The sequence below is a fragment of the Euleptes europaea genome, chromosome 5, assembly GCF_029931775.1.
Source record: "Euleptes europaea isolate rEulEur1 chromosome 5, rEulEur1.hap1, whole genome shotgun sequence".
NCBI lineage: Eukaryota > Metazoa > Chordata > Lepidosauria > Squamata > Sphaerodactylidae > Euleptes > Euleptes europaea.
The window spans coordinates 21373504-21400549 of record NC_079316.1 but is presented as its reverse complement, the minus strand read 5'-3'; the positions used below and the strand labels follow the sequence as shown (position 1 = coordinate 21400549).

Below are 27046 nucleotides of genomic sequence, written 5' to 3'. Positions count from 1 at the left end.
CCTTATGTTACCTCTTACCTCCTGTCAAGCCGCTGGTCGTGCTGAAGAATCACAGCGGTGAAAAGGGGATTTGTTTCAGGGTCACTGAAGCATAACATCGGTAATGTTCTTGAAAAATTCACCCGGAGCCAGGGAGAATCGAACGTGGGCAAAGCTGGATAAGTTAGATGGATGGAGTTTGGAGAACTACCATTTCTGGAGGTCACTATCTTTTACTATTATTTTTTAAAACTGTTCCTGTTCTCCTATTGTAGGGAGGGGCTGTGGTTGAGTGGTAGAGCATCTGCTTGGCATGCAGAAGGTCCCAGTTTCAATCCCCGGCATCTCCAGTTAAAGGGACTAGGCAAGTAGGTGGCAGGAAAGACCTGCCTGGAGAGCCACTGCTGGTCTGAGTAGACAATACTGACTTTGATGGACCAAGGGTCTGATTCAGTGTAGGGCAGTTTCATGTGTTCATGTGTACACAGAAAGTCTTGAAATTGAAATGAAGGTTGCCGTGTCACAAATTATGCTGACATTTAAAATAGCTTAGGCCAGCGTAGTTGTAAGAGTGCTGGACAAGGATCTGGGAGACCCAGGATTGAATCCACACTCTGCCATGGAAACTCACTAGGTGGCAATTGGACTGGCAGCTCTCTCTCAGCCTGACCTAGGGTTCCCAGCCTCCAGGTACTTGCTGGAGATCTCCTGCTATTACGACTGATCTCCAGCCGATAGAGACCAGTTCACCAGGAGAAAATGGCTGCTTTGGCCATTGGACTCTATGGCATTGAAGTCCCTCCCCTCCCCAAACCCTGTCCTCCTCAGGCTCTGCCCCAAAAACCTCCTGCCAGTGGTGAAGAGGGACTTGGCAACCCTAGCCATGGCCCTGCTACGATGTGTCAGATGAGTGACATCTGTAACACGAAGAAAAGGCATCACAAGAAATTCAAGTCAAAGAGGGTCCAGATCTTCACACAGCAGCAAACGTCTAGATGTGCCTATTTGGACCGCAGCAACACAGTAAACGTCATGCCCTTATTGACTTAATAATGGAGGGATGTAAAAATAGTTTTCTGATCCAGTTGCAGAAGCCCTTCCGCCCACTCATACTTTCATTGATTGATGTTGCCACACTGTTATTATCCCTGGAAAGGATAAAATACAGGCAGTGTCTCTTTTCCCTTCATTTCCCCCCTTCTGGGGCTAGTCAGTGTATGTGGGAGGGAGAGGTTGGATTGGAGAAATCATGTGAGGGAGGCTTAAACTGTTACCTTCCTTCCTCCAACAATCTGACCAAGGTCTTGCACCTTTTAAAAATGCTGGAACAATCGATTCACTGATGGCTCTTTAATATTTTATATGAATCTCAGGCTGAATACAGATGTGACATTGGTGAGACCAAGGGATTCCTTGCGTGACTTTGCATAGGCTCAGGCTATTGTTTAAACTGCTGACACCCATGCAAGGGTGCTTAGGGCCAAACCTGATTAGATGGGTGTCTAGGGTTGCCAACCTCCAGGTACTAGCTGGCGATCTCCTGCTATTACAACTGATCTCCAGCTGATAGACATCAGTTCACCTGGAGAAAATGGTCGCTTTGGCCATTGAACTCTATGGCATTGAAGTCCCTCCCCTCCCCAAACCCTGCCTTCTTCAGGCCCCAAAAACCTCCTGCCAGTGGTGAAGAGGGACCTGGCAACCCTATGGGTGTCCCTGGTCAGGACCACTACTGTGTGAGGCAAGGAGGAGCTCCTGCCTTCCCCCTTTGCCACTTTTCTGACCCAAAATTGCACCAGGATGTATGGGCAAATAACACCTCCTGGGGCCATTTTGGAAAAATGAAGCAGAGAGAAAGGTGGGGGGGGCCTTCCCCCACCCTGTGATGGTCCCAACCAGATTCAGGCCCCACACTGCAGTTAAAAGGCAATCACCGGTGGGAACTCATTCCTACAAAATAGTGGGGCATCCCCAGTATGTCCCCAGGGACACTGTATTGTCTATTTCAGGCCATGGTTAGCACACCAGCGATCTGTAGTCCCTGCAGATATGATCGAGTACCCATCTAAAAGCTCAGGGCAGTGGACAAAGTTCTCCCACTCTGGTTTACCCTCACAACAACCCAGTGAGGGTGAGACTGACATGGGCCAAAGTCACCCAGGGAGCTTCACAGCAGAGTGAGGATTTGATCTGAGGTCTTCCCAGTTCTCATCTGACATTCTAACCCCTATACAGCATTGTGCTGGTAGGCGAACGAAGCACCCGTCATTATTTTGTACAGGTAGCAGCGTGGTTTAAATGTCTTCTTGACGTGTTCACTAAGAAGGCCTTGAGCATCGCCAGTATCATGTTTAAATTGGGATGTATGGTCTTGCTTAGAGGGGAAATACCATTACCATCCTTACCAAAGCATTTTACAGCTCCCTCGTGCACCAGTTGTAATCATGTTTTGTGACAGGTCATGGGGCTTGTACAATAACAGGAGTGCGCTATGCCACATCTGCTGCGCTACTGAAGATCAAAATGAATATCCATCAAGGCATTCCTCAGCAGATGTCTCTGAGCCTTTGGAGATGTTCATTTGCTTGAAATCACAACATGGAACGTTGTACCATTTATGCAATAAAAAAAAGGCATTTTGATTCTCCTGCCCACCAAAACAATTAACTGTTTAAGGTCATCTGGCACATGTCCAAACTCCTACAGGTCAGATTTAACTCCAGACATGGTTGTGTTGAGGTAAAGCAGACCTAGGGTCACCAGGGCTCCTGCTATGGCAAAGACCTCCCACCAGCAACCCATCAGGCTGACAGTTTGACATCATTTCCAGGGAAAACCCAGAAGTAATGTCGGTCCTCTCTAGAAATTGCCAGCGTGGTGTAGTGGTTAAGTGCAGTGGTTTGGAGCAGTGGACTCTGATCTGGAGAACCAGGTTTGATTCCCCATTCCTCCACATGAGCAGAGAACGCTAATCTGGCAAACTGGATTTGTTTCCCCACTTCTACACATGAAGCCAGCTGGGTGACCTTGGGCTAGTCACAGCTCTTAGAGCTCCCTCAGCCCCACCTTCCTCACAGGGTGTCTGTTGTGGGGAGGGGAAGGGAAGGTGATTGTAAGCCGGTTTGAGTCTCCCTTAAGTGGTAGAGAAAGTCGACATATAAAAAGCAACTCCTCCTCCTCCTGTGGTTTTGCCATAGTTTCCTGCAATTCCTACAGAGCCGTGGTGTCAATTCTAGGTCTGTAAGTCAATAAGACTTACAGGATTCACAATTACATATACTTCATCCAGTAACAAACCCAGTAAGTAAAACTAGTAGAAACAACAGAACAGCAGATGCAACATAACCGGCTACGAAGTGAAACGTAACTGGAATTTCCCATCCCAAAGTTGGCAACCCTACTCCCCGCATTCTGGTGACCCAATCTGAACATGGAATTCTCAGTATAAATCTGGTTAACAGGACAGGGGGTGAACCCCTGAACAAATGCATTGTGTAGTTAGGTCCTAAGAAGGATCATGTGTAGGGTTGCCAGGTCCCTCTTCACCACCACTGGGAGATTTTGGGGGCAGAGAGCCTGAGGAGGGCGGGCTTTGGGGAGGGGAGGGACTTCAGTGCTATCGAGTCAAATTGCCAAAGCGCCCATTTTCTCCAGGTTAAATGATTTCTGTCGGCTGGAGATCAGTTGTAATAGCAGGAGATCTCCAGCTAGTACCTGGCGGCTGGCAACCCTAATCATGTGTCAAGAATGGTTAACGATTCTTTCTATATTAGTCATTGGGCAAGAAGATTTTAGTAGAAGCATAAATAAATAAGCATTTGCTGACATGAAAAGGGGGAAAGTGTGGTTTAGGAAATGGGATCGAGTCAGAAGAACTAGGAGCACTATGCACGTTTATGTAAATACAGTGAAGTTCTGATATGTTTTTGAAATACTGTACTTCTATAAGAAATCTTGTAGGAGCAGGAATGGGGGGAGAGTAAAGGGATAATGGGGAATTCAATTAAGTATGGATGTGGTTGTGAGAGAAGGTGGGTGGGTGCTCTTGCCTCCGGCCCCCAAAGTCCTAGAGACTCAGTGGAAGTGCAAATATGGTTCACCAGACCAATGACCACTCTGTCCCTTTAAAATGTTTACCTGCTTAGTTCCTCAGGTCTGAATACAAGCTGCCTTAGGTTCAGTGCCTCCCATTCATCCCCCTGCTCTGATCGAAGTGATCCAGAAATCCCTTTGCCGGTGCTATCGTCAAGGAACAGAGAGCTCCTCCATCACAGCTGCGATTCTGGCATTGCCTCTCCAGTAAGCATTCTGGTTCTGGGGTCAGTGGAAAGAAGCGCAATTGATGGTAACCTCATTACTAGCATCTCCTTCTGCGTCATGATGGTGCAATTATTACCCCTTAGTTAGCCTTCCGAGGTGAGGGATTGGTTATTGTGACAGTGGAAAGAAGGGTACTGTATGGAGGGACCAAAGTGGTGGGAGACGCCATCTCCACCCGAGACATGGAGCAGGAGAGATCTCCCCTGTCTACCCACCTGGGACCAAATGGTAACCTCACAAATTGGGAAGAAGGAGGTTAACTGTCTTAGGAATGTTCTAGTTTGGGATTTCCTGTATTCTTCAGGGGGTTGAGTAAACTGGCCTTAAAGGTCCATTCCAACTTTAGGATTTCACTTAGGGTTGCCAACTCCAGGTTGGGAAATTTCTGGAGATTCAGGGGCAAAGCCTGGGAAGGGTAGAATTTGGGGAAGGGAGGGACCTCAGCTGCCATTTTCTCCAGGGGAACTGATTTTTGTTGCCTGGAGATCAGTTGTAATCCCAGGAGAACCTCGGGCCCCGCCAGGAGATTGGCAACCCTAACTTCACCCTATATGTTTTCTTCAATCAGTTGAGCTAGGTTTGATTGGGGAAAGTGCAAAGTGGAAGAGTGAACCTCCCAACGCTTTTATGGCCCTGATTTGAAATTGACTCTTGAACAGCAGCCATTTCATTTTTGATTTTTTAAAAATTCAGTCATGGATTTCATAGCATCTTGTTGAGGTAAACCCTCAGTAGTGACATAACTGAGATACTAAGGAAGGGCTGTGTCTTCAACACGGAGATGGAGCTCAGGGCCACAATCCAACACCAAGTAAAACATGCTTCAGCCCATTGTAATCAATCTCAGTCAGGCTAAATTGTGGCCCATCTTCTGGTATCCCCAAGCAACTGCAAGAAGACCTGTTGCAGAACTCACTGAGACAGAAAGAAGCCGGCAATCCCTAGGAGACTTGGGGCGGTGATGGTGGTGGAGACTCACCTGAACGGCATCCAGCAGCAACACCACAACATAATTTCTAGTTGCATAATTGTAAGCGATGTTACCATGTCACTGGCCACTCTAGCATTTCCCTGAAACTCTATGGTAAAACCATAGAGATTCTGAGAAATGCTAGAGTGTCTGGCAATGTAGTGACATCACTTCCAATTACGCAGCGAAAAATGATATAGTGGCATCCCTAGGCACCATTCCCCTCCCATTTTCTCCTGCTGGTCCATTCAGTGCTAGAAGGGAATAGGGGTGCTTAGGCAGGGGGCCCACGTGTGGCCGAGGGGAATCAAAAGGGATAAAAGGATGGTTTTATCTCAAATTCCTAAATCTATGTGCAATGTAACCAGGGGAGGACACTCCAGCTGTAAATGTGGTGTTGGCACATGCTTTCGTCACCATGGCAGCCACATTCAATATGTGGGCATTGATAGAACATGCATTGCAAAATACCCAGTGGGAGGGGGGGAAGGTATGTATTGGTTAAATGATATTTGTCAGATGAGGAAACGTACCCTTGTGTTGCTTCTTTGTTTTCAAGCTTCCGTCAGATTCGTTCAAATATCTCACCTGGCATGAATTAGAAGAACATGATGTTCAAGGGAGTCAAATCCGCTGCCCCCGTGTGAGAGAAGGTACCGAAAAGAATCTGGTTTGTAGCCTCCATGGTAGCAAATAACAGGGGAATGTAAGAACCCAAACTCCTGATTGGCGAGTGAGTGGAAGGCAGAAACCTTGCTCTAGAGCCTTTGTGGTATAGTGATTAGAGTGTCAAACTAGGATCTGGGAGACCCAAGTTCTAATCCCCACTCTGCCATGGAAGTTTGCTAGGGGGAGGGGGGTGGCTCAGCAGTAGAGCTGAGCATCTGCTTTGCATACAAAGGGTTCAATATCCAGCATCTACAGTTAAAGGGACTAGGCAAGTAGGTGATGTGAAAGACCTCCACCTGAGACCCTGGAGAGCCGCTACCTGTCTGAGTTGATGATACTGACTTTGATGGACCAAGGGTCTGATTCAGTATAAGGCAGCTCACTGCCCAAACCACCTTTCAAGGTTGATGTGAGAATAAGATGGAGAAGGGGAGAATATCATCAGCTACTTTAAGTCCCTAATGTGGAGGAAAGTGGGATATAAAGCAAGTAAATAAGTAAATAAATAGGGCCCCTGTGCTCCCCAAGGAGCATGTGCTATCAATGAGATAGATAGCTTCTACTAATGTGTTATGTAATTTTAATTGAATCAATCTATTCATCGAGTAGTTGGTTGAAAGGTGGCTTATTAGTTAAATGAAAATTCATTACACAGTAGGCTGTCTTAATTATAATGGTTAATGGGAGTTAAATAGCCTAACTCTGGACCAGATCACAGTCAGGAAACTCAACTGTTCCTGCACTCCCAAAGGCTGAAGATAGATGACGGGGGGGAGGGGGGGAGAGAGAGATCAAATCCTGGCAATATTACTAAGAGGTACTTGGAATGCGAACTGATTCAAAGAATACCCGTTTGTTCTCCTGGCGACTGTCATCGTCCCTGAAAGCAATCTTGAAAGCAATACAGTGTAGCAGTCCATTATCTTAACAATGCAGGCTTCCCCGATATGCCAATTTTGCAATCTAGTGTGATGCTTCTGGTGCAGAGATAAGCTTTGCCAGATTTCACTGCCTTGATATTTAATTCCCTGTTATTTACCATTGTAAACAATGCAATACATAGGAGGAAAGTTACAATCCACACGAACCAGAGAAATGAGAAAACTTTGTTGAATATATTTTGCTAACAAAAATTATTACGAAGAGTTGGAGGCACTAGCCCTCTTCAGTTCATTTTGTTTCCAGCCCTTCCACTGCATGTCTGGGAGAGCACGCTACGTGCCATCAGCTCAGTAGGCACAACGCCCCGATTTTTGCATGTACTGAAGCTAGAATATATGTGCATTGCCCAATTCAGACAAAATGGCAATCACATGTATAAAAATTATTGCAGGCAGCATGTTCTCCCAGTACACATGGTAGGAGTGCCAGAAATGTAGTGACTGAATTTGTGGTGCAGCTCAGCTTAACTGCACTGATTCCCACCCCCTCCCTTACACACAGAATCATTTGCCGGTCATTGGTCTACCTCACCCCACTACCACCCCAAGTTTTTCCTGTCTTTTTAAAAACCACTGCCAAATAGATCTGGAAAAAAAAACACGGGAAAAATCTCAAAGAAAAACCAGGAGAGCAGCTGACAGGTTGAGGGAGGGGAAGAAAAACCAGTGCAGGTAAGAAATCAAGCTGCCAGCAAAAACTCGATGCAGAAAAGCCCAGAAAGTTGGAGTCATTACTTATTCACAGGTTATGCAAGTATTTTTAGGAGCCCCGTTGCGCAGAGTGGTAAGCTGCAGTACTGCAGACAAAAGCTCTGCTCATGACCTGAGTTTGATCCCCATGGAAGTCGGTTTCAGGTAGCCGGCTCAAAGTTGACTTACAGTGCATTCCTGAGGAGAGTTACTCCAGTCTAAGCCCATTCATTTCAATGGGTATAGACTGCAGTAACTCTCCTTAGGAATGTACTGCCAGCCTTCCATCCTTCCAAGGTCGGTAAAATGAGTACCCAGCTTGCTGGGGGTAAAGTGTAGATGACTGGGGAAGGCAATGGCAAACCAAAGTCTGCCTAGTAAACGTCAGGATGTGATGCCACCCCATGGGCTCGTGTTGACCTGGTGCTTGCACAGGGGACTACCTTTACCTTTATGCAAGTATTTATATTGTATTAAAAACCTATAAAACCTGTTTGACCAGAGGCTACAGAGGAATTAAAGGAAATGTATGCAGATGCTTGGGAAGCGACACCTTTCTCAAATCACCTCTACCTAGGTTTACCAGGTGCCTGCTAATGGCGGGCAAACTCCTGATAATTGTTGCCGATGTCTCCTGATGCCCATCTTGTCAGCGGGTAGAAGCAGGCAGGCAAAACGGGAGACGGTGGCAATCTTTGTCACTGCACGATCACACTGGGGTAGGGTTTCCAGGTCCCCCTTCGCCACCAGCGGGAGGTTTTTGGGGTGGGGTTTGAGGAGGGGCCATAGAGTCCAATTGCCCAAGCAGCCATTTTCTCCAGGGGAACTGATCTCTCTCAGCTGGAGATCAGTTGTAATAGCAGGAGATCTCCAGCTAGTACCTGTGTTGGATGTAAATATACACTCTCCTCTGTGACCAGATTTATTATCACAAAGTAGAGACGACGCCAGGTTTAAGAAGCAAAGGGAGAAAAAAGCTTTTTTTATTTTGCCAGGCAAAAGAGGAAGACATTTCAGCCCTTTTCGGGTTCAAAAGTGAAAGTCTCCTAACAGACTCCGCCTAGTTCTCATATTTATACTTTTCCAGAGTTCTTTGTTCTAAGAGGATTTGAATATCTCCTCCTCTCAAATCCACCCTAACTCTGATCTCATTTTGTGGTCACATGGATATGATCTCATCTGTTATTTGGTGATATCTTGTACCAGATACGAAAGATCACCTGCTTTGTTCAGTTTTAGTTAGACAGGACTATTTTTTACTGACTTATATAAATAACCACAGCTTACAAATATAATAGAAAAATAACATTTTTCCAATATGCTAGAATTAAATTAATTAAAATCTTACACATCCCACAGTCCCCCCTCATGATCAAAATCAAAATTATTTTGAATCTTGATCATTCTATTATATTAACTTGCAATTTTAAAACAATAATGTAGACACAATGTTTCCCTAGCCACTTTTTTCTAACCCAAAGGACCAAATAATACATCAAAATGGCTTTCTAAAAGAGTTTCAAACATCTACTCTTGTTCTTTAGCTAGCAATTGTGCTCTGGTTTCCAAGTTTTCAATCATAAGTCTTGTTGATTTCTGAATAAAAATTAAGTTCGCCTGCAGGTTCGACCAACCACTTCGAGCCTCTTGCGCATGGACTCTCTCCAGTTGCAGTGGCGTTGGCTGCCACGACGTCATCTACTGCCCTTCTGATCTCGGCCTCACACGGTGGTAGCACTTTCTTGCATCTGGATTAATGGACCCAGCCTTCCTTTCCATTTACCTTCACTGCGACATCTGTGGTGAAAAGAATTTGGAACGGACCCGTCTACCTGAGCTGGAGAGTAGTATGCTTTTAAGATTTTACAAACACCCAGTCTCCTATTAAAAAAGAATGGACAACAGAGTTTAGGGGGAGAGGTTGTACAACACAAGCCAGTTTTTTTTGGGTTTCCTTCAAAGCTGCACTTAAAGTTTTTGTATAGTTTTTTCAAATATCTGTTTCCAACCTCTTTATTGGGTGTTCCCTGATTTTAAAAAATGCTAAAAGAGACATTCATACAGAGCCTCAAAGGGCAACAACTTGTGTGGTCCCCGGGCTAATATACGGATGCGTGTCAGTGTGATAGGCAATACATCTGACCATTTTAAATTAGTTTTTACACAGATTTTAATTAACATCTCTTTTTAGGGTCTGATTCATTTTTTTTTTACTGTCCCTGGTAACTGGGATCGCCAAGCCATGTAAAAACTATATTTTATTTTCATTTTTTTTAAACTGTTCTATAACTTCCCTAACAAATAACCCCCTCTGTCTACATATACCCTTTGATATGTTACATGCTTTTGCTATGTGTTTTGTTTTCTGATAGATGCCCTTTCCATTGTATGACTGCAAGAATATTTCTGTTAACCCTGTTCCCCAGATGACTATTCTAGTGTAATTGTGTGAGGATGTGTGTGATGTGTACCCTTAGGCTTTTTTTTTTTTTTACCACCCCCCTCTTGTTTCTGTAGTCCCCACTTTTGCCATCCAGTTCCTTTTCTTCTTCAGTGCAGGGCCCTGTAGGTGGTAGTGTAAAAACTGGGGTTAAAGTCATTACCATATCACAGGATGTTGATTTTGCTGTAGTCACTTTTGCCATTTCATCAGCTCTGCAATTTTCTTTGGCCTCCTTGGTATGTCCAGTTTGATGTTATTGTCACCTGTAACTAAATATTGTCCAAAACCTGTAAAATCAAATTTCCATGCTTTACAGCTCCCCACTAGCTGTCAGGACTCTTTGTTCTTTTCAGATGTATTTATATGCTTGTACAACTCCAAAAGCATCTTTGCTGTCAGTATAAATGTTCACAGTCTTACCTGCTGCTTTAAATAAGGCTTGGTTCAATGCATATAATTCGGCTGCTTGTGCTGAAAATGACGCTGGTAATGGCTTTGCTTCAAGCACTTTGCACTCAGTCACCAGGCTATATCCACTCTGCCTTTTTCCACTCACCACTCGAGAAGATCCATCAATCCAAATTTCGAGATCTGCGTTGTGGATAGGCTCATCTACCCGTGCCATGGTGCACATATTTACAGTCTGTAGACAGTCAGTTGTTACAGGCAGCAGACTAGCAGGATTTTTGTAAGTTATTTGGCTCCTTTCCGTTGTAACAAAATAGTCACTGCATGAGGGCAAAACACTTTGATTGGATGTTCAATAGTCAATTTTTGCTTCCTTCACAGCCAGGGCAGTTGCAGTTACTGCCCTCAAGCATGGAGGCCACTCTTGTGCCACTGGATCCAGCTGTTTTGATAAATAAGCTACAGGTCTTTCAGTTAGCCCACAAGTTTGTGTAAGGACCCCCGCCATGCAACCCTCTTTTTTTGCAGGTCAGGGATACCCAGAGCTGGTGCTGTCATCAAAGCTTGCTTCAGCTCTTTTTACTTATGTGCATTTTCAGGTTCCCACTACAATACTTTTGGTTCCTCATCATGGCATATTTTTATAAAGTCTCTGGTTAGTTTACTATACTCTTTTATCCACTCACGACAAAATTTCAATATTTCCAAGAAGGACCTTAGCTGTTTCTTAGTTTGAGGGAGTGGCATGCGATAAATAGTCTTCCCTGTGTTATTTTGTGTCCCAAATAAATTACTTTCCTTTGGGCTACTTGGAGTTTTTTCTTTTGAGACCCTATATTCTTTCTGTCTTAAGAAATTCAGCAATGAGATCGCTCCCTCTAACACCAGTTTCTCTGTTTTTGCAGAGATTATCTGGATTCTTTCACCTCAGGAGAAACAGGTCCTTAGAGTTGGCATCCAGTGGAATGCTAAAAAGGCATTTTTCAAATTTGTCACACTAAACCATACATGGTGTCCTGATGGGGTGTACAGGAAAGTGTGAGGATCTGACACCATTGGATGCCCATGTTGAACAATCTCATTAATTTCCTTTAAATCCTCAACTAATCTCCATCCTCTTCTCTTTTCTTTTCTACCTGGCTTTGGCAATGCCAGAATAGGGTTGTTGTCTCCCATTTGTCAGCAACTGCTGTACTACTGGTAATTTTAACTGGCATTTACGCTCCCAGTCAAAGGTTACCTGTATGGGTGAAATGTTCAACTGGCCTGCATTGTCATCTTGCACTTACAGCATTCGTTTACAAATAATATATAATTTATTTTTTATTTTATTTTTTTTAATGATGCCACTTTTATGTTATAACAACATAAAAACAGAAAAACATAAAATAAAAAGACACTGTCCTTCAGTGTTACTTCTTTAAAGATGCCCGCCACAGCCGCTGGCGAAACATCAGGAAAGAAAATTCCAAGACCATGGTTACACAGCCCAGATAACCTATGAGAACCAATTAACTTTGACCGTGAAAGCCTTTAATAATACCCTGGCTTTAATTTGACTGTGTTTTAAAACACTTAATATATTAACATGATTTCTCCGTCCCTGGAGAAAACAGGCACCCAGCATCACCAATATCCATCTCATTGAATAACCATAACTATCCTCTCTCTTTATAAACCCTTCTGCTTTCCTCTCTTAAAGTCTTTCCCAACCATACATAACACCTTTCCTCAGCCCTCTTAAGCCACAACACTTGCCCCTTTACAACACACCTAAAACATGCTCTAACTTTCTCATAACTTACTTATTCCCTTATATTAATACACATTGCCTTTCCACCTTGTAAGCATTTCCAGTCTGTTTCTTTTCTTATAAAGTTTTATACAGTTCACAAGACTCTGCTTTCCAAATTCCAAACACTTTTGACTTGACCCTCCTCCTGCGTTCAGCAAGAGGGCTGGTTCAGTCAGAGTTAACTTAAAATTCCATTTTTTTTTAATTTTGTTTCACATTTTAAACTTCAGAGAAAGAAAGGATCTTCTGTTAACAAAACAGCATTGCTGCCTTGATTTACGACCAGTCTGTTAAAAAAACCTAGAGAAAAAAAGAACAGAGAAGCAAGAAGGTTTAAAGAAACACTTTAAAGCGGAGAAAGGAGGGGCATGGGGGATTTTTTTTTTCTTCCAGTCTCTTCCTCAGAAAGAAGACAACCAGATTACTTTTCTCCCAGCAAAGAACAGATTTTCAACAGAAAACAACAACAACACACACAACAAAACCAGACTACTCAAACAATTTGATTTCCTTTCGGCAACACAGTTTGAAGGGAGGAGGGAAATTTCTTTTGGCTGACGCCGTCCAGTATCCCAGGCTGGCCCCATAAAAAATAAACACGTTAACATTTGTCAAATAATCACATAACCCTTTATAAAATACTTCACAGAAAGAGGGAACATAAATCACGCTGGACAAGACAAGACACTACGTTCCTTTTTCTAGGCATTTACCTCTTCCAGTGCCCTGGAGGCAACTGGAAAAATTCTGGATCAGCACAGGATTCCACAATTCCTGCTCTTGCTTTTCACACTGACAATAAAATACCATTGGCTGAACCCTCTGTTACAGCCCCCGTTACCATTCCAACTCAGTGGCGTCCCACTGAGCCCCTTATCCATGGTGGCTTTGCTTCTGCCTTCTCCTCTTAGAAGGGCTTACCTCTAAGATCTGCCCCACCATTAAGGTCCCGTAATTCCTTTCCGCGGTTCCTTACCTCCAGCCCGTTGCTTCTCCTGGGTCGGTTTAAAAGTGGGACTCTGCAATTGCACTCACCCCCAGATGCTGTGTCTGCCAAGCTTGAGGACCAGCGAAATCGCCGGGTGCACCTGTCCTACAAAACTTCGACACCCGTCATCTGTGAGCAATTGACAACCAGATGTCCCATCTGGGGTGCCATAAATCTGTTGGATGTAAATATACACTCTCCTCTGTGACCAGATTTATTATCACAAAGTAGAGACGACGCCAGGTTTAAGAAGCAAAGGGAGAAAAAAGCTTTTTTTATTTTGCCAGGCAAAAGAGGAAGACATTTCAGCCCTTTTCGGGTTCAAAAGTGAAAGTCTCCTAACAGACTCCGCCTAGTTCTCATATTTATACTTTTCCAGAGTTCTTTGTTCTAAGAGGATTTGAATATCTCCTCCTCTCAAATCCACCCTAACTCTGATCTCATTTTGTGGTCACATGGATATGATCTCATCTGTTATTTGGTGATATCTTGTACCAGATACGAAAGATCACCTGCTTTGTTCAGTTTTAGTTAGACAGGACTATTTTTTACTGACTTATATAAATAACCACAGCTTACAAATATAATAGAAAAATAACATTTTTCCAATATGCTAGAATTAAATTAATTAAAATCTTACACATCCCACACCTGGAGGTTGGCAACCCTACACCGGGGCAATGTTCTAGCACTTCCCCAGAAATTTAATAGAGTTTTGGGGTGAGTGCTTGAGCATCGCCCCAGTGCAATGCCAGTGCTTCCAGGTTGCGCTGGAAGTGACATCATCATGTGGCCACGAAGATTGCTGTCCCCCTCGCAGTAAATACCGCCTCCCCCCATCTCCCACTGGTAGCCAGGCCATGTTTGGCAACCCTACCCCTAACACTTTTTAAAATTACTGTTTGTCTCCTGACTTGAGGCTTTACTTGGTCTCTTAAATATTTCTAAGCTTCGATAAGCTTGAGTAAGAAACAAATTATACAAGCAGCAATGAATTTTGCTCTCCCTCGCTCTCCCGAACAGGGCCCTCTGCAGAAGGCTGTTTTTTCAGAGGAAAACATCACATCCATTATGCAAGAAAGCAAGTGACAGAGAAAGAGAAGTGGGAAAAAAGGTTGCGGGAGAACTGGGAAGACTGTATGGTGAGCATTTTTTTTGTACTGAGATTTTCTAAAGAGTTATTGGGGGAGGAAAGGTGGCATGATACAGACCAATGTCATCGGATTGCAGAAGGTAAGCAGGATCAGTTCTTGGAAGGGAGACCACCAAGGGAGACTCTGCAAAGGAAGGCAATGGCAAAGCACCTCTGCTTCTCACTTGCCTTGAAAGCCCCCTGCTGGGGTTGCCATAAGTCAGCTGCGACTTGATGGCCCTTTTGGGTTTACAGTCAAAAACCAGCACAAAAATAGATACAGTACCAAAAACGTTTACATGGGAGGAAGTACCACATAAATTTTAAAAAATTAAATACAAAAAAATAATACTGGCATAATATCATGTCCTCATTCTCCTTTGTGACCCAGAATGTAGAGACGTAACAAGGGGTTAGATTTTACCAGATCGAAACAAGAGACTCTCAGCAAAGACAGAGATCTTTAGAAGAAGACTTCAAAACATTACCTACAATACCTTGAATCAACTTAATATGTATTTGGGAAACAGACAAATGTCTGCTCATGATTTAGCAGTCACAATCAGATTAGAGCCCATGTAGTATAGTGGTTAAGAGTAGCAGTCTCTAATCTGGAGAACTGGGTTTGATTTTCCCCCCTTCTCCACATGAGCAGTGGACTCTTATCTGGAGAACCAGGTTTGATTCCCCAATCCTCCACATGCAGCCTGCTGGGTGACCTTGGGCCAGTCACAGTTTTCTCAAAACTCTCTCAGCCCCATCTACCTCACAAGGTGCCTGTTGGGGGTGGAGAGAGGGAAGGGAACGATTGTAAGCTGCTTTGAGACTCCTTAAAGTACAGGGAAATGGTGTATAAAAACCAACTCTTCGTCTTCTGACGGGTCAGCTGATGTGTGAACCTCCAGGCCTCAGATCAGATCCATTTTCCACATCTCTGGATGTTTCTATGAATCTTGTCCTTCACCTTCCTGATGGCAAGTTCTTCATTGGAAGTAGATAAATGACATCTATTTATGTATTCAAAACCTTTTCATCCCACCTTTCTCTGTATAACATATTTTGTATAGAAGATCTGGTAAACAGATGGTATGATTAAAATAGATCAAATCACAGCATACCGTGCTTCAAACTGTCCAGGGAATTTGGAAGACCTTTTCTGCCAGCAGGGTTGTTTGAAATCCTTTCAGCAATTAGTTCTTCAAATAAGAAAAGGCTGTTTTCAGACACCACAAAGAAACCAGAGTTTGCTCCAGATGTTCCGGGTCTCAGGCTTGTACAATCCCCCTCCTATTCCATGTGGAGTCATGATTGAATGCAGTAGAAAAAGAGCAAGAGTCCAGTAGCACCTTAAAGACTAACAAAATTTCTGTCAGGGTATCTGAAGAAGTGAGCTGTAGCTCATGAAAGCTCATACCCTGCCAGAAATTTTGTTAGTCTTTAAGATGCTATTGGACTCTTGCTCTGGTCTGTTTCTTGACATTCATGTGCAAAGCACCTGTCTCCCCCATGGCAAGCAGACTGAACGTCTATTAAAAGTGGCAACAAAGTTCTCTGTGTGCTTGGGTTAAAATTGATGCCATCATTGTTTTCAGTTGGGTTCAACAGGACCTGACCTGGACAGCTCGGCCTTGCCCGGTTTTATCAGATCTTGGAAGCTAAGCAGGGTCAGCCCTGCTTAGCTCTTAGATGGGAGACCACCAAGGAAGTCCAGGCCTCCTAGGTAGAGGCAGGCAATGGCAAACCACATCTGAATGTCTCTTGCAGTAACAATCCTATGGGGCCGTTATCAGTTAGCTGTGACTTGACAGCACTTTTCATTGCCAACACAACAGGAAGCCCACAGACAAAATCAAGCTGTCCCAGGGTGAGCTGACTTAGCCTTACCTTGCACATTAGTGCAGGAATGTGGTCAACTCCGTGGTAAAATGAATGTCTGTACAGCTCCTGTGTTGTAAAGAAACTAGCAGTGCCATCTGAAGCAGAGTTACACCTTTGACTTAATGGACTTAGAAAGATATAACCCAGCATAACATAAGAACATAAGAAAAGCCATGCTGGATCAGACCAAGGTCCATCAAGTCCAGCAGTCTATTCACACGGTGGCCAACTAGGTGCCTCTGGGAAGCCCACAAACAAGACAACTGCAGCAGCATTATCCTGCCTGTGTTCCACAGCACCGAAGACAATAGGCATGCTCCTCTGATACCGGAGAGAATAGGTACGTATCATGACTAGTATCCACTTTGATTAGTAGCCATGAATACCCCTCTCCTCCATGAACATGTCCACTCCCCTCTTAAAGCCATCACCACATCCTGGGGCAGGGAGTTCCACAATTTAACTATGTGCTGTGTAAAAAAAATACTTCTTTTTATCTGTTTTGAACCTCTCACCCTTCAGCTTCAGCATAGGATAGCACTGCATAGAGTGGGACTGTAACCGAAATCCTAAACAAGTCCCCTTGGAAGAAAGTTCCATTTCTTTCCTATGAGATTTACTCTCAGGAAAGTCTTCTTAGGATCACAGCCTAATTCATGCAGTGAAAGACATGGTATGTTCAAATAAACTTAATTGTGGGTAAACTGTGAGAAAATGAAATGATCTTTTTGTGTATTCCTCCCCTTCTTCCAGAGTTTAAATCTTTCCTATCAGGATCTGGGTGACCTTTACCAAGTGGAAAATTTTAAAAGGATTCTCCGGCGATTGATCCGGGTGGAGAGGCTTTGGTTGGTAGACAACTCATTGACGGACCTAAGTGCCATATGCTTGCCAAGGTAGATGAGATTCTTTCAAAATCATCTAATCTTTTTAGAGAATTAACTCAGGCGTTGGCAGCATCATTCCATGTGTCCATAATCATATCTGCAAGCATTATTGTAAGGGTAAATTTCCATTATAGGACCTCAGTGATTTCAGTATTTATTACCTCATTCAACAGTGTTGCCTGGTCCCTCTTTGCCACAGGCGGGAGGTTTTTAATGCAGAGCCTGAGGAGGGTGGGGTTTGGGGCGGGGGGACTTCAATGCCATAGAGTCCAATTGCCAAAGTGGCCATTCTCTCCAGGTGAACTGTAATAGCAGGAGATCTCCAGCTAGTACCTGGAGGTTACTGAGAGAATAAACAGAACGGAGGCTCCAAAATTTATACTAGTGTAGTAATTAGCCACACTATATTAAATGAATAATAACATTTATTGAGCATTGAGGCATGCTCAAATTTGAACCACAAAAATTAACCAACACGAAAATGATTGACAAATTCAAGTATCTAACCTTCAATAAACCAAAAATAATAAAGTACATGTGCAACAGATAATGTCTCTAATTGCATATACAATTTATACCAAAAAAATAAATAAATATAAAAGTGTATGTCCATATGTGTCAATTTCCAATACAATCACAAAATTATAAGGCATATGTCCATGCATGTCAATTTCCGCTGTGATTGTTGGACTAAAGTTCAGAGAAAAAGTTAAAAGAATGCATTGCATGATACATAAAGATATGATCATGGGGATAAGACAACCAGGTACTTGCGGAACAAAGCCGTGCAAGGGAAATCAGTGAGCCCCACTGTGGATCAGATTCATGATAGATAGAAGGAGCAAAAGAAGAGAGGACGTGTAACCCGTAGAGAACACGTTTCGGTGGCTTCATCAGCTCTATTTAGCTAAGTTTCCAGAAGCATGCAAGTTCCATGAACACACTGAATTGTGTGCCTCCAGTATATCGTTTTAATCTGCAATGAAACATTTTATACATGCATAATAGACATTATATTTGTTTCTGAAAAGTATCACTAGGATATCATTAAAGTCATAATAAAAGGTAAATAAAAAAGAAAATTAGAATCACAACGCAACAGCGAAAGCCCACTTACCAAGGAAGCATTCCTGACTCTGAAAGAGATGTGTATTCATGCTCTATCCTCCTTCTAGTAATGTAAGAAGGTTAAGCAAAGGACTTAAGTCAAAGGCATTGCTGGAGCCATGACTGCTAACACCTGGAAGGGAGCAAGTAATTGCTCATCGCTTAGCTGCCAAATCTCTTAAAGGGGCAGTATCTCATGTGCCTGATGAACTTTAAATAAAACTGGACAATTCCAGTTCACTATTAAGTCCTTTAGGTATTAATGTCTGAAAGGCGTGGATGAGTCTTGCCTCTTGTTGCAACATAATTTCCCTGGAATCCTGTTGCTGGAACGGGCGAGGTTTATATTGCCACAAGGCAAAAAATAACAAGGCCAAAAAAAAATGCCCGTGGGAAAGGTAATGTTGGACCAATGGCACGTCTAATGTTTTGGACCGAATTCTAGCACAATGTTCCCCGATTCTGAGTCGGAGGGGTCTGGATGTGCAACCGATGTACATCAATCGGCAGGGACAGATGACTGAATAAATTACCATTTCAGATGCACAGTTGGTAAATTGTTTTAAAGTGTATGTGAAATTGCAGGAAGTAGAGCTAACCCATTTGATAGGAAGGCTATAGGGACACATGGAACATGTCCCACATTTATGATGTCCTTGAATGCTGATACGTTCCCGTTGTTTATAAAGATCTGTTTTAACTAGGTGCTCTCTTAAATATTTTGTTTTTCTTAAACCTAAAATAGGAAAATTATGGCAACTAGGGATGTGCTCCACCAAATGCCAATGTCTCTGAATGATCTTTTTTATATCGTAAGATAAATGTGAAAATTGCATGGATGTCACCAATTGTTCTGAAGTTTCCTTAGGGGTAAGGTTAGTGACCAAAGATCTACGATCCCGATCCCAAGTCTTATTTCTAGCTAGTTCAATTATGTGCGCTGGATAGCCTCTGTTGCAAAAAGACTGGGTTAAAGAGTCTGCAGCTACAGAAAAGTCTGCTGATGTGGTAGTATTGCGCTTAAGGCAAAGAAATTGGCTATAGGGGAGATTTTTATGAAGGTGTAAAGGATGAAAAGAAGCAAAATGCAGACCCCCTCCACGGTCAGTTGGTTTTTATAAGGTCTGACTGCTAAGGTGTTGTTATGAGATCTATAAAGAAGGATGTCCAAGAAAGCTATGCAGTTGGAATCACAAGCACCTGTAAATGATAAAGAGGTGTGCAGGGAATTAAGCCAGCTACTGATGATGTTATAAGACTCCTTATTTTTCAAAATCATATGCAAATCAACTATATACCGTCTATACCAAACTACATGTTCTGAAAATCTGGTAGAAGAATATACTAAACAATACTTAAGAGACGTTGAAGGCTTACCTTTTCCTGAAGAATTTACCATGGCTACCTTTGATGTAGCGGCATCATAAACAAATATTCCCCTTGAAGAAATCAGACTCAACGTGGAGGACAAGCTAAGCACCAGACCTGATGACTCACCGCCTACCCACTTCTTAATGAGCTTACTTGATATCCTGCTCGAAAACAACTTCTTCCGTTATAAGGAGGATTTTTATTTACAGATTCGAGGCGTCGCAATGGGGGCGGCGTGTGCTCCTTCCATCACCAACCTGTTCATGGTTAACTTTGAAAAAACTTGCCTATATTCTTCTACCCTATCATTCAACCTAGCAAAAGACAAGCAGGGCAATATTTCAGTGATGTGGCTGTCTAAAAATTAGTCCAAAGGAAATGCAGCACTGAGAGTTCCATAGTTAGAACTTCCAAGCATGTTTTCTCAATCGACAGCAGTAGTGTGGGGGAAATGGCTTCAACACACAGGCAAGATATGTGTACCGCATTTCCTTCCAACAAGGCAAACAGCAGCTCCATAGAACCAATTCAGACTGGAACAGTGGCACAGGGGAAAATGAATAAAACCCTTCCTGTGTGCCATTGATGAACCACTCAGCTGTTCTTTAGAAAAGAAATGCTTGGAGGGGCCAAACATAGAAATTACGGTGTCGTTTGACCCCCCCCCCCCCGGACTCTTTCATACACATTTATGAGAAGCCGCAAACCTCAGGTAAAGTTTTGCCACTTATGTTTTCACACAAGGAGGCATTTGTCTGAAAACTCCTCAAATGAAAATTATGGAGCCATCCTTGACAGAGAGTAGGTTCGGGTCCCTTCTGAAAGGGAATAGATGCTAATGTTGCCAGGTCCCTCTTCGCCACCGGCTGGAGGTTTTTGGGGCGCAGTCTGAGGAGTTTGGGGGAGGGGAGGGACTGCAATGTCATAGAGTCCAGTTGCCAAAGCGGCCATTTTCTCTAGGTGAACTGATCTCTGTCAGTTGGAGATCAGTTGTAATAGCAGCAGATCTCCAGCTCATACCTGGAGGTTGGCAACCCTAATAGCTGCTGCTTGTCTCCTTCTTTTGCCATAAAGGCAATGCTAAAAGCCATAGGACGCGTGATATAAATAATCAAGAGCATTCCTTCCCATATCAGTCTGGCCCCAGTTTGTGGAAGCCAGAGGATCAAATAATAATGTAAGAAGGGGTTTTGTTGGACAGGTGGTCCCAAACCATAGAGCTACCTTCACAAAGGGGCTCTGTTGTTTTTTGTAACTTTTATTGAGTGAAAAATATTTTTATTGAGCAAGATTAAAAAAAAACAGGCATGAAAAAATTAACCCTACAATCACTATGAAGATAACTGCTAGAATTATCAACGTTCCTAGTATTACTTAATCATAGTATAGCAAGTAATGGTTTTTAAAAGCAAATTAGGTTTCAGATTTCTTTTCCTCCCTGTTTTTAAGGATTATTAAAAGGGCCAGGTCACCCACAAGGCTCTGTATTTTTAAGGAACAATGCTGCTGCAGTCATCTTGTTTGTGGGCTTACTAGAGGCCCCTGGTTGGCCACTGTGTGGACAGACTGCTGGACTTGATGGGCCTTGGTCTGATCCAGCATGGCCTTTTCTTTTCTTTCTTTTCTTTTTGTCCCCCCCCCCGGCATGTTTTTATTAAATTAATATTAATACAAAAGCAAAAGCAACCGTCATAGCATCAATTTACAAATAACTAGTAGGCAATTGTTATCTGTCTAGTTTTATGCATACTATTGGAGTATCTAAATAATTCTTAAAATATGAAAGGAAATTAATCCAGAAAATGAAATGGAGAATCTTGTGGAAGAATGCTGGATTCAATTACCCACCCACCCCCATGCAAAACAGCAATTGTTTCCCAGGCAGCCATCAGGTCTTTGGATGAACTGGCAGACTGCTGGTGGTAGGATGAGAGAGAAAAAAGCTGAGGTCGGGGGTATCATTAAATTTATACTAATCCATGTAGAACTTAAAGTCCAGGTATCATTAGAGAAAGAGAAGCCTTGGGGAACAACATGCAGAAAGGCACTAGTTTACCGCTGGGCATTAAGGACCCATTCTTCACTTGTACTTAGGGTTGCCAGATGCCCAGTGGTGGCGGGCAAACCCCCGGCAATTTGCCCCTTTGCCCGCCGACCAGCTGACAGTCAGCGGGCAAACGTGCACGTACGTACACGCCGCTGCAGGACACTTCCACCTCTCGCGAGGCAGGACTTCTGATTGTAAACAGGAAGTGATGCGCACGCGCGTCAGGGCATCCACGCGTTGCCGCATGATCCCAAGATGTGCCTTAAAAATCTCCCGCCGGGGGAGAGGTAGGACCTGGCAACCCTACTTGTACTTCCTCCAGGCCTTGGGGGCTCTTAATGAATACATTCATCTGGATTTTGCTAAATTCTTTTGCAGACCTGAGGAAGGGAGCTTTTAGTTTTCTCAAGTTAGAAGTTTTCTATTACTTTGTATACACATCCCAAAGTGTGGGATGGCCGAGCATCTCCCTATGGGAGATGTGTGCATTCCATCAGTGTGCATGAGATGCATAAACATGTTGAGATAGGCCTTTCTTACGTTCTTATTTATTTATTTAAGACATTTTATATGCTGCCACCTCAGCCACCTGCTTGAGGTGGCACGCAAGATAAAATCATTTTTTTAAAAAACGTAAAATTGTTAAAATTAACAAACCAGCCCAAACCCAAAAGCATAAAAGCACGTAAAAGCCCAGAAGCATAACAGGGCCAAAGCGTAGAAGCACAGAGAAACTCAGAACGTAATATTCCATGGTTTTATATGGTATGAGCTTCAGCCAAATGCCTCCCCATGTGAAACAAAGCTAATTTAGTTCTATGTGCGGCAAACAGGTCTTAACTGAGCATAATTGGTGTAGTACAGGAGATGCATTGCCATTGGCACTGATGTAGTGTCGTCGTTTTCTGAGAGGCTGCACCTGCGTAAATGTCTGTTAAATTGCTTCCTGAGGAAAGAATCCATCTTTTACAAATGACATTTGTGAGGTGAATTTTCTTCTGTATATGTGGTACCTGATCGTTTGCCCTTTTTCACATTTTTACAGATGCAAAGAATTGAAACTCAACAAAAATCATTTTACATCCTTCAGACAGCTGCCAAAGATACCCGCGATTCAACACCTGTCCCTAGAAGAAAACAATATCGAAACTCTACGTGGGCTATCAGGCCTAAGAAACACTCCGCTAGAATCTCTTGTTCTCAAGAGGAACCCCTGTGAGTTTCATGAAAACTACAGGCAGCTGTAAGTTTTAGCATACCACTGAAGTGTGATGAGCAATGAGAAAATAATGGGTTGGCTCCAATGACACTCTCCCACCAAAGTCTTCCTCGAACAGAGAAAGGTTTCCTTCAACAAAGCAAGACTTTTCTCTGCCTGAGGAAGCCTTTCTTTATCAGACAAAGTAGTGCTTCATCGGAGAAAGTCTCTCCAGGAGAGCCAGCGTGGTGTAGTGGTTAAGAGCAGTGGTTTGGAGCGGTGGAGTCTGATCTGGAGAACGGGGTTTGATTCCCCACTCCTCCACATGAGCGACGGAGGCTAATCTGGTGGACTGGATTTGTTTCCCCGTTCCTACACACGAAGCCAGCTGGGTGACCTTGGGCAAGTCACAGCTCTCTTAGTGCTCTCTCAGCCTCACTCACCTCACAGGGTTGTGGGGAGGGGAAGGGAAGGTGATTGTAAGCTGGTTTGAATCTCCCTTAAGTGGTAGAGAAAATCGGCATATAAAAACCAATTCTTCTTCTTCCTCCTCCTCCTCCTCCTCCTCCTCCTCGGAAGTGGAATTGGAAGAGAATCATAAGATTCAACTCTTGGTGGAAGAGTATCATCAGGTCCAGCATAACAGAAGGGAGTTGTAGGGTTGGATCCAGCCAACTTTTTTTGCAAATATTTTTTGCCCTATGTTGCCCAGTTCTCCTTCTTATGATGGTCTCCATCCCATGTGGCTTTTGTCCATGCCGGTCCAAAGATTGCCAGCAAAGCAATTTTTTTAGTGGTCAGAGGGGTCACCCCTTTTCCACCCCAGAAAAACTGGTTGAATCCAACCCATGTATTCCATGGAAGACTTCCTTTTGAAATGGTAGCACTGGCTAAATTTCACTGTTCAGACAGTAGGAGGCAAACAATACCAGCGTAGGAATAAGGCAGTGCTAGATGGAGAACAGTGACTCCCAAATGTTGTGACGAGGCACATAAGTTTGCTTCAGAAGGGGGCTGGAGTATGCCAAATATCAAGCCACCTAGTTAAATAGACCCATTACTTGATGCCTCTCAGAATGGAGAGGTCCTATGCCACATTATTCCCTCTGACAATGTATGTGTAGAGGCATGATCCTAAGGTCACACCAGGGTCCCCCAAAGCAACCCATACTATAGCTGACACATCATCATCCCGATTTCCATAGCCCTACCATGCAGCCTTACCCCTGATTGATCAAAGGGGAGGATGGAATGCTGGAATGGGATATTAACTAGCTGCCTTCCAGTAACAATAATTGTTCCTAGAATTCTGAATCCAAGATCTCCTCTGTTACCTTATCCTTTGCTTAGACATCTAGACATGAAGAAGAATTTTCTAACATTTAAAGCGGTTCCTCAGTGGAACAGGCTTCCTCGGGAGGTGGGAGGTGCTCCTTCCCTGGAGATTTTTAAGCAGAGGCTAGATGGCCATCTGTCAGCAATTCTGATTCTATGACCTTAGGCAGCTCATGAGCGGGAGGGCATCTTGGACATCTTCTGGGCATGGAGTAGGGGTCACTGGGGTGTCTGGGGGAGGTAGTTGTGAATTTCCTGCATTGTGCAGGGGGTTGGACTAGATGACCCTGGTGGTCCCTTCCAGCTCTATGATTCTATGCTTGCTTACCCCAAGGAGTCTTCTGTGACATCAGAGCAGCCAAAGCAAGGGCAGCCAGGGGGGCTCTGGTTGCCAAGTTCCACTGTGGCATCACAGCAATTAAACCAATAGGAAAAGTAGCCAAAGCAATTAAAACAATTGGATAAGTTACACCGAAGCAATCTGGAGGCGGGGCTATCTGGGAGCTCCCAGCCCGCCCCGCCTACAGTCCTGCAGTGCGGCAGCAGAGCGGGATGCTGAACGGAGGCCTGGGCTTACTCCAAGCTCTGTGCTCCGTATTTTTCAGGTTCGGGTTTATTAACCCGAATTTTTCAAAAAATCAGAGAAATGCCAAATTAAGTATTCGGCTTTTTCTGGGTTTTTTGAAAATGTCTGGGTCTAATACTGAATCAGACCATCAGTCCCGCCAAGATCATTATGGTCTACTCATACCGGCAGTGGGTGTCCAGAATCTCAGGTGGAGGCCTTTCACATCACCTACTACCTGATCCCTAATGGGAGAAGCCGGGGATAGAACCTGGGACCTTCTGCATGCCAAGCAGATGCTGTACCACTGAACCACAGCCCCTCCCGTGGCCATCTGTCTAAAGGAGGATGGTATCAGTAATGGCTTCTGCTCTTCAGAGAGGTGGCAGTACTGCACATGGCAGCTGAGATGCTCCTGCACCCATTTCGTAGCTGAAGCAACCAATCAGCAATGTGGCACGTTTATGCACTACAGCACAACCATTGCTGCAGGGCTACTGGCGCTTACCAGAGTGAGGCATAAAGTGTTCTACATCTTTGTGTGTTTCCCTTGACTCCTTGATGCAGCATGGTGTGGCGGTTAAGAGCTGTGGTTTGGAGCGGCGGACTCTAATCTGGAGAACCAGGTTTGATTCCGCACTCCTCCACATGAGCAGCAGACACTAATCTGGTGAACCGGGTTGGTTTCCCCACTCCTACACATGAAGCCAGCTGGGTGACCTTGGGCTAGTCACAGCTCTCTTCGAGCTCTCTCAGCCCCACCTACCTCACAAGGTATCTGTTGTGGAGAGGAGAAGGGAAGGTGATTGTAAGCCGGTTTGATTCTTCCTTAAGTGGTAGAGAAAGTCGGCATATAAAAACCAACTCTTCTTCTTCTTCCTTGTGCACATCTTTCTTAACTGTGGTGTCACCACCTGGCCACATTTCCCTGTTTCTTGTGAAGCCTTTGTGAATGCCCCCTTACATGATCAGATTTACCTTTAACTGCATCCTGGGGAAGTCAGCTGATTTTTCTGACTGTGCTTCAGTATCTGGTGATATGTTGACACATTCACAAGAAAACTTTATCACGACGAAGGCAAAGAACAGAATGTCACCATGTGGTGACTTTTTTTAAAACTGTAATTAATTATGCAAATCAACTCAGACATCAAGGCTGGGCTGTTTATCTACAAATGCTTTCTGGCTGCAGCGTAAGGATATGACAGTAAGAAACACAACAACGCTAAACTTGGCTAAAAACAGGATATGAGAAAAGCATTAATGTTCTCCTACATCTTGTTCTCTCTCAGCGTGTTCTCCAGATTGCCAAACCTGAAGATGCTGGATGGGATTCCGAAACTGCCAGAGGACCGTCCTCCACCACAAACCCGTTTTCTGTCTAAAATGTGCACCATACTATAGTGTTACATTTTGTGATGGAATTGAAGGACTTGCCATGATGAATGGAATAAATCCTATGAATGCAAGAAGTCTCCCGTGCTGTTCATGGTCAGGCCTGATTGCAAAACTAAGTTTCCAAAATCTGCACCGAGGGAAACTACTGTACAGAAGTAATGGGAGGCTGTCCCTTGACCACTGGAAGCCCCGTTTTAAAGTTGCCAACTCCAAGTTGTGTAATTCCTGGAGATTTGGGGGGTGGAGACTGCAGAGGGTGCAGTTTGGGGAGGGGAGGAACCTCAGCTGGGCATGATGCTATACACCCCACCCTCCAAAGCTGACATTTTCTCCAGGTGAGCTGATCTCTGTTCCCTGGAGATCAGTTGCAATTCTAGGAGATCTCCAGTCTTCCTGGCTTCGGCCAGGAAAGTGCAGCCTAAATTGAATAAACTAAACTGAACTAAACTAAACTAAACTAAACTAAACTAAACTAAACTAAACTAAACTAAACTAAACTGGAGGTTGGTAACCCTATCCTGTTTAATTAGATACTCCCTTTCCGTCATTGACTTGAAGGAGGTTCACACTGTAAAATAATTTCTGACAATATAATATGAGTGACATGATTAGGGTTGCCAACCTCCAGGTGGTAGCTGGAGATCTCCTGGGATTACAACTGATCTCCAGGCAACAGAGATTCATTCACCTGGAGAAAATGGCTGCTTTGGAAGGTGGACTCTATGGCATTATACCTCATTGAAGTCCTTCCCCTCCCCAAACCCCACCCTCCTCAAGCTCCACCCCCAAAATTCTGTGGAGGACACAGAGAGAAAAAAGCAGGGGCTTGGATCCTATGCCTTTAGGGTTGCCAACCTCCAGGTGGTTGCTGGAGATCTCCAACTATTACAACAGAAATCAGTTCCCCTGGAGAAAATGGCTGCTT

General features: G+C 43.9%; 1 protein-coding gene across 1 annotated transcript; it reads left to right on the top strand.

Moving 5' to 3' along the window:
• The first annotated feature begins 876 nt into the window (after nt 1-876).
• LOC130478223 (uncharacterized) lies at nt 877-26086 on the top strand. The gene is made up of 6 exons (XM_056850375.1): nt 877-1002; nt 5829-5922; nt 14227-14345; nt 16967-17109; nt 22671-22840; nt 26016-26086. Exons 1-6 carry the CDS (start codon nt 877-879, stop codon nt 26039-26041), a joined length of 678 nt encoding a protein of 225 aa, XP_056706353.1. The 3' UTR covers nt 26042-26086.
• The last annotated feature ends 960 nt before the right edge of the window (nt 26087-27046 follow it).

Excerpts from the sequence above, each read along its gene's own strand:
- LOC130478223 (XM_056850375.1), top strand. The coding sequence starts at position 877 with ATGTGTCAGATGAGTGACATCTGTAACACGAAGAAAAGGCATCACAAG. Across the intron at positions 17,110-22,670 it reads AGTGCCATATGCTTGCCAAG|ATGCAAAGAATTGAAACTCA; the intron begins GTAGATGAGATT and ends ACATTTTTACAG. Across the intron at positions 22,841-26,015 it reads TGTTCTCAAGAGGAACCCCT|CGTGTTCTCCAGATTGCCAA; the intron begins GTGAGTTTCATG and ends GTTCTCTCTCAG.